This window comes from Myxocyprinus asiaticus, chromosome 24 (assembly GCF_019703515.2).
Source record: "Myxocyprinus asiaticus isolate MX2 ecotype Aquarium Trade chromosome 24, UBuf_Myxa_2, whole genome shotgun sequence".
Classification (NCBI taxonomy): Eukaryota; Metazoa; Chordata; class Actinopteri; order Cypriniformes; family Catostomidae; genus Myxocyprinus; species Myxocyprinus asiaticus.
In genome coordinates, this window is record NC_059367.1 from 14,455,303 (window position 1) to 14,470,156 (window position 14,854).

The 14,854-nt window shown below is 35.1% G+C and overlaps 1 protein-coding gene across 2 annotated transcripts; it reads right to left on the reverse strand.

Annotated features, from left to right (window-relative positions):
• Positions 1-1,621: 1,621 nt before the first annotated feature.
• LOC127414827 (guanylate kinase-like) lies at positions 1,622-12,062 on the reverse strand. 2 transcript variants are annotated; one of them, XM_051653161.1, is made up of 9 exons: positions 11,968-12,062; positions 9,333-9,448; positions 9,205-9,246; positions 8,669-8,746; positions 5,427-5,523; positions 4,781-4,919; positions 3,362-3,446; positions 3,187-3,272; positions 1,622-2,236 (listed from the first exon to the last, which is right to left on the reverse strand). In XM_051653161.1, exons 2-9 carry the CDS (start codon positions 9,442-9,444, stop codon positions 2,204-2,206), a joined length of 672 nt encoding a protein of 223 aa, XP_051509121.1. In that variant the 5' UTR covers positions 9,445-9,448; positions 11,968-12,062; the 3' UTR covers positions 1,622-2,203. The 2 variants fall into 2 exon arrangements, with proteins under 2 accessions (XP_051509121.1, XP_051509122.1); XM_051653162.1 differs by lacking the exon at positions 8,669-8,746.
• Between the last annotated feature and the right edge of the window lie 2,792 nt (positions 12,063-14,854).

Below are 14,854 nucleotides of genomic sequence, written 5' to 3' on the forward strand. Positions count from 1 at the left end.
ACACACACACACACACACGTTGGTGCAGCTATCCTTATGAGGACTCTCCATAGACATAATGATTTTTATACTGTACGAACTATAGATTCTATCCCCTAATCCTAACCCTACCCCTAAACCTAACCCTCACAAAAAAGCATTTTTACATTTTCAAAAAAAACATAATTTAGTATGTTTTTTAAGCAATTTAAATTATGAGGACACTAGAAATGTCCTCATAAACCACATTTATAGCATGATACCCTTCTAATTACCAGTTTGTTACCTAAAAAAAGTCCCCAAAAACCACTTAAACCTACCCACACACACACAAACACACACACACACGTTGGGTTTTCATGTTTTATGAGGACTCTCCATAGACATAATGGTTTTTATACTGTTCAAACTTTATATTCTATCCCCTAACCCTCACAGAATGTTTTTTTTTTCTCCCAATTTGGAATGCCCAATTCCCAATGTATTCTAAGTCCTCATGGTGGCGTAGTGACCCGCTTCAATCTGGGTGGCGGAGGATGAATCTCAGTTGCCTCCGCGTCTGAGACCGTCAACCCATGCATTTTATCACGTGACTTGTTGAGTGCGTTACCGTGGAGACGTAGCGCGTGTGGAGGCTTCACGCCATCCACCACGGCATCCACGCACAACTCACCACGCACCCCACCGAGAACAAGCCACATTATAGCAATCGCGAGGAGGTTACCCCGTGTGACTCTACCCTCCCTAGCAGCCGAGCCAATTTGGTTGCTTAGGAGACCCGGCTGGAGTCACTCAGCACGCCCTGGATTCTAACTCACGAATCCAAGTGTGGTATTCAGCGTCTTTACTCGCTGAGCTACCCAGGCCCCCTGAGTTTTCTGCATTTTTGCAGTTTTACATTTTCAAAAAACATAATTTAGTATGATTTATAAGCTGTTTCCCTCATGGGGACTGACTGATTGTCCCCACAACATCCCCAAAACATTTAATGTTTTACTATCCTTGTGGGGACATTTGGTCCCCACAAGGCAGTTAATACCTGCACACACACACACACACACACACACACACACAAACACAAACACAAAAGGTAAGACTTTTCAGCTAGGTGGGTTTTATTTTTAAATAGAGCATTTATTTTTAGTAAATTTTTACCAACATACAAAATCACTGCTAGTCTGCTATGGGCGCAATTAGCGTAAAGTTTTGACTTATAAGTCAAAAACAGGAATATAGCCCTTTTCAAAACATCTTCATGTAACTAGCCCCGGTCTCACCTATTTACAGTATAGAAAAATAAAAATTCTGTCTAAAAGATAAGCCAATAAGCCATATTGTCCGAGATATTCTGTAAAATAGCACACACACACACAAAAATATCTTGATCTATCTGTTATCTCATACTATCAATTTCACCATTATTCTACAAATAATTTATTCACTCAATTATTTACTCAATGACCTAAAACAGAATTCGTCGGATGTGATGTTTGTGGTTGCCAGGATAACATACACTTACGGCGTCCACTTGGGAACAATTCGAGGTCAGAAGTTTCATTGTTATATTTAATAGTTAACAAAGTTTCCTCTATGTGATGTGAATTAGTGTTACTGAAAAAAGACAGCAGACAATTAGTTGAATGTAATTTTGGTCTCATTTTATTTTTGCTAAACCAAAAACAAATACCACTTTTAAACAAATTCATTCACAAACAAGAAGATAAAACACAAACATCTAACTGTTCAGCTGAAAAGATTTAAACCTCTGTAAGGCTATGTGAGATTTTGAACATTCACACTCTATAATTAGCTCTCTAGAAATAACACATATATTAAAAACAACCATATCTCTATAGGCCCGTTGTACAACTAACAGCCTTGTAATTAATATTGTCATCAACAATAGTTTACTCATATGTTTACAATTTCCTCCCTTCTTTATTCAAGGCGCAAACATGCTCTTTTAAATGAAAAGTTTAAAGGGGGTTCTCAGCTGTGAGTGAGATGTTTTCAGCATATATGGCTTAGCATAGATTTGCTCTGACCCTTAGAAAAAATGTATAGAACAAACTCCCAGGAACGGAGCATTTGACTCAAAAGTTTAAATGAATAAAGTTGATAATGTCTGACATGAGAACCAACACTCTGATTGCACCGTGCAAGGCTGCAAAGAAAGGCGTCATGTCCTGTGTTGTCGGGCAGAAAAGGTGTAGTTTCTCCTTTTCTACTCCTTGGAATCTTGTACCTTCTGAATTTCCTATTTAGACAAAAGCAAACAACTTAGGTTTAATGTTTATTTATGTTATTTTAAAATACAACAAAGAACATGACACAGGTAAACACGATTATTTTAAGGGAATTGTTCACTTTAAAAATGAGAGTGCTCAAATCTAATTCAATTCAAATATGAACTCAAGCGCTCCTTTAAACATGTCGCACCAGGTTTGCAAAAATCAATTGGTTAAAGTAATAGTTCAACCAAATATAAAAAATATCAATCTTTAAGTCCTTTTTTACTAAAGATTTTCCTCCCTTCCCAGTAGGTGGCGATATGCACGAAGTATGCGAATTGCCAAAAACAAAAGAAGAAGAATGTGGAAGTGATTGTGAAAGTGGGGATTTCTAGTAAAAAAGGACTTTGGATTGATCAGTTTCTCACCCACACCTATCATATCACTTCCGAAAATATATATTTAACCACTGGAGTCATATGAATTATCTTTATGCTGTCTTTATCTCCTTTTTGGAGTTTTGGAGTTCACAATTCTGATCACAATTCACTTGCATTGTATGGACCTAAAGAGCTGAGATATTCTTCTAAAAATCTTCATTTGTGTTCAGCAGAAGAAAGAAAGTCATACACATCTGGATTGCCATGAGGGTGAGGAAATGATGAGAGAATTTTCATTTTTGGGTGATCTATCCCTTTAAGTTTGAATATGCGAAGCAGTGCGGAAGATTTTGAGTGAATAATGGCTTAAAGAATGACTTTCGGCCTGTTCCTCACACAAAGCTATAGTATTGGTATATAGCACATGAGAATATTTGCTTTCTTTTCTTTTTTTTTTTTTCTTTTTTTTTTTTTTTGGTCCTTTTTGTTTTGTAAAAAAAAAAGAGCATTGTTTAAAATGTATCCTATTTCGTTCTAGGGAAATAACAATAGCGCATCGGTCTGGAACAACATGAGGATAAAGAAGATCTATTTACCTCAATAAGAACACTTTTGAGTTTCTCATAGGCCTCTTCAAGGTCATCATTAATGATTACCATGTCGAAAACTCCAGGTTCCTTACCTATAATGGAGAAAATGGAATGGAATAATAATCCTTCTCTCAAGCACGAATGACTGAGAGAGTGTCATTTACTAAAAAAAATCACTCACTGAGCTCCATGTCAATTCTTGCTGCCTCAAGACGCTTCTGTAGACTTTCCTCGGTTTCTGTTTGCCTGTCCCTCAGACGCTTTTCCTGTAAGAAAAAGATACTCCAAAACCTTCATCCTCTTTTTTATGATGATTTAATAAACACTACCATAGCTAAGATTATTAATACATACTGTAACTGATATAGAGTCAAGTCATTTTTATTTGTATAGCACATTTCACAATACACATCATTTCAAATCAGCTTTACAGAAAATCATGCATTAACAGAAAATGAAACTGTAATATCTATAAAGTCTTAGAGTCATCATTTTGTAGTTTGATAAAATATAGAGAGATGAACAGGGTTGGGGAGTAACTGGAATACATGTAACAGGAATACGTACTTAAAATACTAAATATTAGTTACTGTATTCCACAGCAGTTACAATCTAAATCATTGTTATTTAGATTACAGTTCCATTCAAAAAGTATTTTGATTACTGAAGATATTACCCTGCCTTTTATTGTAATTTGTTTTATTTGTTTAGTTTATTCAGTTGGAAAACATTCGTCCATTCTTGCTTTTACATGCATTTGGTACCAGGCGTGATTATATTTTAAAATAAATTCTATGAAAAAAATTCATGCTAGAGGATACATTTTTTTCTCTCTAGTAAGCCCTTTGATATTAGGGCAAAGATGTACTGCAAAAATTTGATTCTTAATGGAAATTTAAATGTTGCTTTCCTTTAAAAATACTTTAAAATCCTTAAAACAAGATACATTTACTTGAGTAGAAAAACTGCATAAGATATTAAGTTTTTATTTATTTATTTATTTATTTATTTTTTAAGAAAAGTTTATTTTTACTGTGAAGTTTATTTATTTTTTTACTTTATTAACTTGTTTATAGTCAAAACGTGAAAAAATCTGGCAGTGCCGAAGAAGTAATCCAAAGTATTTAGTTTACTGACCTTGAGTAATCTAACAGAATACGTTACAAATGACATTTTACAGCATGTATTCTGTAGCGGAATACTTTTTAAAAGTAACCTTCCCAACCCTGGAGATGAAGTAGTAATAAATATACTGTGGGGTCTAAAAGTCTGAGCTAATTTAAAGCATTTAGGCCTACATGAATTTGAAAATTTCATAGTAATTGTTATGCCCCCCTTTTTCTTTAATGATAACATACATACACTCAAGCTGGGCTCCACTAGTTTGATCAAAACCTGATAATGCATGTTATCCATGAATGATTTGAGAATAAAGAGTAAACAAAAAGCCTCAAAATGTGCTTACATTTGATTAGTGACCTAGAAATCCTAAATCCAGGTTTAAATGAGAGGAAAAAAAGACTTTTAGACTCTACTGTAGGCTACAGAAATGCATTTGTATTGGTTCAAATGCAAATCTTTGTTTCAATCTGTGTCTTACCAGGATCTCCATGGAGGGTGGCTGGATGAAGATATATATGGGGTTCAGGTCAGTCTTCTTGATGTTTTTCACACCTTGTATGTCAACATCCAAGATGCAGATAAGATTTTGTGCTTGAACGTCCTCTATAGATGATTTGCTGCAAGATGAGGTGACAGTAGATTGTAGTGAGCAATCACATTTTATTTTTCTGTTTTACTACTTGTACCTTTGTTATACTCAATAATCAATAATATATATGATAGCCAACATTATTTTCTTATAGAAGTCCTTAAAAATGATTACTTTTAGACTTTGTAATGAAGTGGAATAGAGTTTAAGCAGCTCAGAAGCAGTGCAGACTGCTGGTACCCTGAATTAAGAAGCTCATGGGATTACAGTGTATGCCAGATGCCAATTTGAGTGGTTCTTTTCTTTACTGAGCACATGTACTAGACAAGTACAGGGAGAGCAGCAGATTAAACATGACTCTGTAACAAAAGGTGTACCATTCTGACCCATCGCAAACCAAAACAGATTTATTTTAGCTCCCCAATTTAAAGTGATCTTCAATGGATGACGGATGACACTAGTGGCTCACAGTGGCTGCCAATTAAAATGAACTTCTATGGGCATAGTCATTGTTTCGACCAGGAATAGAATTTACCTGGTTCCATACATGTTCCCAGAAAACTCAGCATTCTCAATGAACTCGCCATTGTCAATTCCATCTTGCATTTTCTCTCTGGTGACAAAATGGTAATCTGAGTTGAGGACAGAAACATATGGAGATTAAAACCAAGCAAATTATTACTGGAAGATACTTTAGAAATCAGTCTGTTGCAGAATATATGTTCCTTTGACGTATTTTACTGTATCGGGTACTTACGGACAATTAAATGATAGTTCACCCAAAAATGAAAATTCTGACATAATTCACTCATCCTTGTGTAATTCTAAACCAGTATGACTTTCTTTCTTCCGCAGAAAACAAAAGGAGATGTTGGGCTAAATGTTCAGCCTCAGTCACTATTCAATTTCATTAGCTGTGTTTCCATCCACATATTTTTATGCGCATTTTGGGATATCAAAAAACTGCTGAATGGAAACACCAAGATGTGTATAAAATCTCCAAAATGCACATAAAAAACATATACGCTCGCCTTGAGGTGTATGCATTTTTATTCGATAAGAAGAAATGTGCATCAACTATGATGGAAACACATTAACCAAATAAACTCCTATTGAATTTATTAGGAACACAAGATTGTGCATCAAAAAAGTGATGTGACTGAATGACTCGTTCATAACTGGACTAACCAGCGGATCAATCATCGCATCTGAAATGTTGCTCTGGTCATCCTGAAATAAAGGTGTCTAAAAAATTAAAAGCCTGCAACGAGTTTGCAGAGCAAATAATTCTAATACAAGCGTGAACTGTGCTGAAGAACAGGTTTATTGACACTTTTGAAAAATATTTTATAGATCTGCACGGCAAAGACATAAGAAAGGAGGAATACATTAATTAATTATATTTATTTATCACACATATACAGTGAAATTCTTTTTTTCACATATCCCAGCTAAGCTGGGGTCAGAGTGCAGGGTCAGCCATGATACAGCGCCCCTGGAGCAGATAGGGTCAAGGGCCCAACAGTGGCATCTTGGCAGTGCTGGGGCTTGAACCCCTGACCTGTAACCCTTAACTGCTGAGCCACCACTGCCCCTATACACACACACATAGTGCTCCCAGAACTGTGTAAAACACTGTCACTCCCAGACATGAGACAAAGTTCTTTACAGTTTTTTGTCTGTGCGCTCTAAACCAAAAGTATTTTATTTATAAAAGAGTCACACTGGCTAAAATTTCTCTACAAGTTCTTTTGAACACAAGGGATGAAAATGCTGCTTTATTCGCACATTGTTTTTGCGATATAATGGTTTTTCGCATAAATTACATTTGCGACTTGGATGGAAACATAGCTATTGTATAGAAAATAGATGCAATGAAAGTGTATGGAGACTGAGGCTAACATTGCCTAACAAATATTTTTGTGCTCTCCAGAAGAAAGTCATGTGGGTTTGGAACAACATGAGGGTGAGTAAATGATGATTTCTAAAGTCCTTCCACTGTTAAACAACACAAGATTCTATTATGCTCAGTAGGGGGCGTCAAATCTTCATTTCAGAATTTCTGTTAACAGTGAGAGGGTAAGGATCTGATAAAATACTGAAAATTAGTTTCTCATATAAAATATATTTACAGTCTCACAGAAACCTGTCAGTATAAATGACACAAGAAAGCTCCAGTTAAGGACTGCATGTTGCTGGATTCATACCATTCTGATAACTCCACAACAGCACATCAGAGGGGTTCTAAAGCGAATTGGTTCTGCAGACAACACAAGACAAACACTTCACAACCACAGCTACAGGAGAGCAATGCACTGACATCATCCATGGCAGCACTGAAAGGTAGACATCCATTATCATAACGTTCATCTGCGCTACAGTTATAGTTAAAATAGAAAGAAAAAAATAGAAAAACATCACAAGAATTTCAAAGCAGTGAAATTAAACAAATGTTGGTTGTAGTTACACGTAATCCTTAGATACAGTATTTATGCATTTAAAGACCCCATGTATCAAATTTGGAGTTTTGTGTCCATGTCTGTTAGCTTCAAGGCCAGTTTTGTGCTAATGTACTCCTAGAAGTTGACAAAATCAACCTTTATCAGACACATTCAATTCATGTAAACAGTCTTTCTCTTCCAGGAAAACAACCCAAAAATACTGATGACTCATCTTGCACTCAGGGGCGTGTACGATTTTTTTGTCCAATAATTTGCTGTCTAGAATGAGAATGCCCCTCACCTAATATAACCTGCCTGTCATTAGCAATAGCAAACAGCAAATCATGGTTAACAGCTATGAGATAAACCAAAGGCTGTATTTAAAAAAGGTGTTCAGCCCTTCAATATGTCATTCATGGGGGGTCTTTCGATCTAATTTATTTGTGTAAAAATAAACCATATGCTGAATTAAAGGGATAGTTCACCCAAAAATTACAATTCTCTCGTAATTTACTGACCCTCATGCCATCCCAGATGTGTATGACTCTCTTTCCTCTGCTAAACACAAAATAATTAGTTTTCAAAATAAACATTTTGGTCTGTTCTCACCCAAAACAAACTGGATCACTTCAGAAGACATTAATTAAACCACTGGTGTCTTATGGATTACTTTTCTGCTGACTTTATCTACTTTTGGAGCTTTTGGAGTTCTGGCCACCATTCAATTGCATTGTATGGACTTACAGAGCTGAGATTTCCTTCTAAAATCTTCATTTGTGTACAGCAGAAGAAAGAAAGTCATACACATCTGTGATGGCATGAGGATGAGTAAATGATGAGAGAATTTTTATTTTGGGGTGAACTAACCCTTTAAAGGAGTTCATTGTTTGCAAATTGCCTAAACAGATTGATTGATTGATTTTTTTCGTTGTCCTTTTTTCTTTCCATTTTTTTCCTGATAAAAATGTAGGATCTTTCAGTAATTTTACTTTTATTTTCTGAATTCTTTCTTAAGGATGTTGTTGTGCTAATGATTTGTCTATGAGTATTTATGCTGTGGGGAAATGATGTCCCAGAGTGTCTACCTTTCAGACTACACAGAAAACCACTAGGGAACACAGGGGGCTATTTTCAAAGGCTTTTTACTCCAAAGTGCACACTGGCATATATGTCATTGAGAAAACAATCATAGCTGTGTGATTATGGATGTAATTCGCTTACAAAGTTTTAGATTTTATGAAAAGATGAAAGTAACCCCCATTACTCTCTCATCACATTAAATATGCGAATAATCAGAGATAACCAATTACGATCAATAAGGAAACCAAATTTACACCTTCAGATGACACAGAGAATAGGACGTCTGCTACAGGAAGTAATGTAGCCCCCAGAAGCATTGGGAGACAATTCAGCCCTACGGAGAAAACAACAAAGGCACAATGGGGAAAAAAGAGAAATTTACCCCTGTGAGATGTGGCGAAATGTTTGGAAATTAATCAGCACAGTTCACTTGGGAGTAAGAAGCAGCAAGGCAGTGTAAGAAAACTATGAACAATAGGGTGGAGGGACTTGATTGGAACGTTGGTGGAAAAGGGTCCTTTTTTCATAGTCTCCAATGATACAGAAAATCTTTAAATAGCTCTTAAAATTATTCACTAATGGGAATCTTATGGGCTTATATTTCTTTGGAGTAATTTGTAAAATTTTTAAAGGTTTTTAATAGTCTCTTTTTCTCACTTATTTTCTAATCTTTAGGCACAGGTGTTTCTATATATTATTTTCTATTTGTGTAAAATCAGATCTGTCATTTGTTTTACGGATAATGCAAACCTCTAAATTATTAAAGTTGTGAAGTGGGAAATCCTGTCCTACCTTTTCCATTTTCTTCACCCGGTCGAGGATTTCTGGTGGTGTCTGCGAAACAAGAAAAAAGAGAGCAATCTATAACTTCCCATTTGGATACTTGTTTTGTGTCTAACTATTTTGTCGCTTATACGTACGAGAGACACTGAATCCAAAAACCCCTTCATATTCCTTCATGAGTCTCTTCAACAGGGTGCTTTTGCCAGCTCCCGAAGGACCACTGAGAACTACAGGCCTGGGTCCTGACATTTCTCTGTGAGAAAAGGAAAACCTGTTTTCATTTAGAGAAATTAAAGATTTTGTGTTTTTTACTTCAGTGCTCAGAAATTGCCATACAATGACAGATCGGTTATACCATGATGGTATATTCTGACATAAAGTGCTAGTAGGCCTTTGTAAAAATGTTAAAGGTTTAATTCACCCAAAATTTTAAAATGCTGTCATAATTTATTACGCTCATTTAATTCAAAACCCGTATGACTTTCTTTCTTCCGTGGAACACAAAAGGAGACATTTTTAGGAAATTAAAATAATTTTAAGACAAGAAGTCAACAATGAATAGGACTAGAATTTTCAAGCTCAAGCATCTAAAAGGACTCAAAAAGCACCACAAAAGTGGTCCATAAACTATAAATCCTAAAGTTGTCATTACTGGATATATTTACTTGAATAGTCATGTTTGGGGCTCATAACTCAAATATTTAAGTTAAATGAACTTATTTTCTTAATAATCCATAGACTTAAAGGTGCTGTAAGTGATTTTCGCATTCTTAAGCTTTCTTGTGACTGAGCTGTTGAAATAGTCACACCCCCTCATCCCAAAACCCCGCCCTCAAAAGATAATTTTGAGACAAAAAACGAGCAAAAGAGCAGCATTGTTTGTTCCTGTGGCTGTCAAATTCAATAACGGCACAATAGCGCCCTCAACTGACAAACATTATGAATCATAGCCTCAATGATCCGCTTCAAATGAGAACGAGTAAAATGACTGACAGGTGAAAAGCGTCAGTGTCCGTGGTCAGCGGACACATTTTTGTTTGCTGTTTGTCATTCTACAGTATATGGACACCAAGTTAACTGAACTTAATTACATACATATTGGAGACGCCATTACTCAATTCAGTGGAGGGAATGTGTTTACTCAATCAAATGAGTAGAGCCAACTATTAGGGTTTTCAGAGTATGATTCATGACCTATATTCCAAGCCATACGATAACTTTGGGTGAGGAACAGACCAAAAGCTCCAGTCCCCATTCACTGTTATTACACGGAAAAGAGTTACTAGTATTTTCTTCAAATTTTCTCCTTTGAAGAAATTTCTTCTTTGAAGAAAGACAGTAATGCAGGTTTGGACCACATGAAGTTTAGTAAATGATAACAGAACAATTTCTTTATGTTACACATAAAAGCCATTTAACAATCTCAAAAAAGCCTTCCATGTTGAACAAGGATTAGGTCAAGAAGGAAGCTTTTGTATTACATCCCAGCCTGAGAATGAGAGTGCTATAAGCTCACATGGTTAGACACTGAGCCTATTGCATGGCTGCTTCACTCCAAGAGAGAAGCTCAGAAACTAATCCACTGATCCGGGCATTAGTGCTTCTGTTTTAAGGTCTGTGGACTATGTCTTGTAATAGAGAACGAGGCACTAAAAAAAAATAAAAAATTTAACATTTTTAAAAAAGACAACCCTTTTTTCCTGATGAAGAGCTTTCTAAGCCCTCAAGAAACCTTCATTAGTATTTTCTTTTGGCATAGTTTATAAAACTGCATCGAGAAGTCTCATCAATGTGAACTGTGTGAATGATTTTTCAAGCAGGCTCAAAATAGATACTAAATATGAGTTTTTAAAATAAACTTTATTAGAGATTCTCTGTTTTTTTTTTTTTTACAATAACATAGCAAAGGATTATTTACAAGACCAAAGCAAGGAACTTGTTCATCTAAACTGCAATTAAAATGTCTTTATGAAGTCAAGCTAGTCAGATGAAGAGGATTAGTCAGCATAAGCCAAATGGAATGACAAAGGCCCAGTGACCTGATGTCTTTCTACAATGTGTCTGAAATTATGTCCCGGCCCAGTTTTTTTGGGGGTCTCTTTCAGATACTAGACCAATAAAGTGGACACACACTTTGATCTGGAAAAATTTAAGTAAATTTACAGTTGTTCACAAACAGTTTTCATAATCATGTTGTGGTTTCTCTCTGTTCATTCTATTAACTATTCCAATCAACCTGAGATGTGATTACAGTAATATTTTGATTATGACCACTGCCTCATCTTTAATATTTAGTGTGCTTACATTTTCAAGACATTCTGAAGTATCAAACGCCAAATTCACCATCAATTTTCTGATTTCTGATCTATCATCTAATGGATTCAAAGAGACAAAGTGATCATTTTTTTTTAATATGGATCATAAACATTATATTTTATATAAAAATATTATATTGGAGACACAATACATTAAACAGTAAATTACATTTTCTTTTCATAAAGGCAAACCGAATAATTAGATTAAAAACAAACATTTCTGCTTTTGATTTTGCAAGAACACATTAAAAAATATACTATTATTTTATTATATGTTTTATTTGTTTCCTGGAATTCTTTTAAAAAGGAGACATTGCATGCACCATTAATACTACAAAATCTTCTTACCATGAGGGCACTACATTCTTTCCTATTGCAATGTAACTAACATTAGAACAAACCACAACATTTTACCTTTAACAGAAAAACCAATCAACTCTAAAAAGACATGTCTTACCTTGTCTGTTCTGTGCAGCTTAGACTGTGAAGTGCAGAAGACTATATATGTAAGTATGTGTGTTTGTGCAACTCACTGACTTTCAACCACAGCTTACTGCCAGCAACAATTACCACCTCCTCCATTCAGTCTCAGCCAATCAAATTGCGGGTAGGATAAGGGGTTAACCATCATACCGAAAATATAAAAGGCTTCAGTACATTAGTATTGTTTCCCTGGGCAACAATGGTGGAAGCATTCAATTGATTTTTATTTTTATTTTGTCTACATGCAGAATTTTTTTTTTTTTTTTAATGACAACTATCACCAGTCTTCCCAATCAATATCTAAAATTGGAATATATTTTAAGATATACAAATCTGACAAAATAAATTAATTATAATACAATGAAGAAACAACTTATTAAATATAGATTTACTGTACACTGAGAATGTTGCACATTCTGAGAAATGAACTGCAATAGACTGAGTGGGATCTCCTCAAAGTTGGCAGTCAGATTAAATTGTGCATTTCTCTCTGTCCTCTCTGATCCGAGCAACCATTAATGGTCAATTTAAAATGGACACTGAAGAGTCAGAGTATTTCTGCACCATGTTTTTCCAAGATATTCATTCCAAAACATTAACTTCAAAAATTGCATTAGTTAGGGTTAATGGAAGCATAAATATCCAAAAACAGAGAACATTGTTTATATATATATATATATATATTTTTTTTTTTTTTTTTTTTGTTTATAGGTGAAAATCTCAGATAAGGAGTGGACTTAGGGCGGAGAACTGGTGCAGGTAAATTTCTTTGCATTAGAAGCAGGATTGAGTGACCCAGTGTCACCCTGACCTATACAGGGCTGGGCTAATCCAGCACTAACCTAAATCCACACAGACAAGTGTTCGTATACTGCTGCTAATTAGAGAAATGTAAGGACATCAACGTCGGACATCCTTTTTATGAGGTGATCCGTTAAATATAGCTTTAGAATAGTTGAAACGAACTGCCCAGGTGGTGTTAAGATACTTACAGTACAAGCAATGTGATAAACAGACTGCAGGATATGTGCAACTTCTGAGGTTATGATTAAACATGATTTACCTTCCAACAGATCCATATCCATATTTAAGTCCAACCCAATTATAGTGTCCTGGTGCAGACTCATGTCATGTGATTGAGTCTGACATGTTCAGTAGATCATTTTAGGGTGCAACAACAACATATCTTTTATATTGTCAGACAACAAATATTGTTTATTTTGTCAAAGAAAAACAGACGAGTCTGTACAAAATACATTATCATAAAACAAAGCTGGTTTTATTTTTCAATCTATTTATATCATATAACTATCAAAAGTGCTTTACGAGCTTTCAGTTACTCGTTGTAACTTGACTAAAGAGACTAGACAGTAACAAAACTATTGCTAAAATACCACAAAAGGAAATTCCTCTTCTGTTAGTTGTGATCTTAGTTCCTTTAAGTCACAAAGGCCTTAGCCTATAGTTACTCAGAGTCAGGAGACCTTTGTTCTGATTGGCACTGGAGAGAAGTGAGGACTAAGCTGAACATAGCGTCCCTACCCTGCACTAAGAATCAACATTACCTGCTCCTAATTGTGACTCTTCTACATAAGACATATATTAATACAGCAACTAGCCAATCACCTGTCAGGGGTTAAATGTCAATGTGTTGATATCTTTGTTTTGAAGTAAATTTGAAGTAGAGCTAAAAATGTAGTAAATATACAGGTAAGTCCTTTAAGTCAGAATATCTGCTGGAGGACCATGAAATAAAAAATATTTTATTTATGTTTATGAATAATTTGAGAACTATTTGATTACTGACTCTTTAAATCTACAAACCTTGGGGAAATGGCTTTGCAATTTTGTCTCTGTAACTATAAGCATGCTTAGGATAAGAGTAACAGAAAATGGGATCATCAGACAAAAAATATTTTTTTAAATGCATAAGATAAACAAATACACTATATTACACATAGCATATTACATTGAAGGTAACATAAGATAATTTATCTTAAACCATATTTCAAAGATCCCATTAAGTGATAGTTCTTACGGGGTAAACTATTAAATTACAGTATGGAAAATAAATGTACAAGATTCAATGCTTTTTGCACATTCTATACAAAACACATTTTAAATGATTAAAAGGTTTAAGAGATAGTTCACCCAGAAATGAAAATTCTCCCATCATTTACTCACCCTCATGCCATCCCAGATGTGTGACTTTTTTTTTCTTCTACTAGACACAAAGAAATTTATAAGAATATCTCAGCTCTGTCGGTCCACACAATGCAAGTGATTGGTGGCCAGGACTTTGAAGCTCCATAAAGCACATAAAGGCAGCATAAAAGTAATCCATACAACTTCAGTGTTCAAATCCATGTCTTCAGAAGCGATATGATACGTGTGGGTGAGAAACAGATCAATATTTAAGTCCTTTTTTACTCTAAATTCTCCTCCCTGCCTAGTAGGTGGCGATATGCCCAAACAATGCGAATCACCATAAACAAAAAAGAAGAGTGTGAAAGTGAAAGTGGAGATTGATAGTAAAAAAGGACTTAAATATTGATCTGTTTCTCACCCACACCTATCATATCACTTCTGAAGTTATGGATTAAACCACTGGAGTTGTATGGATTACTTTTATGCTACTTTATGTGCCTTTGGTGCTTCAAAGTTCTGGTCACCATTGACTTGCATTGTATGGACCAACATAGCTGAGATATTCTTCTAAAAATCTTTGTTTGTTCTGCAGAAGAAATAAAGTCATACACATCTGATTTGATATGAGGATGAGTAAATGAGGATAGAATTTTATGGCGAACAATTCCTTTAACTCTTTTCCATTTCAGATCAGAACACTGCTAGATGCAATT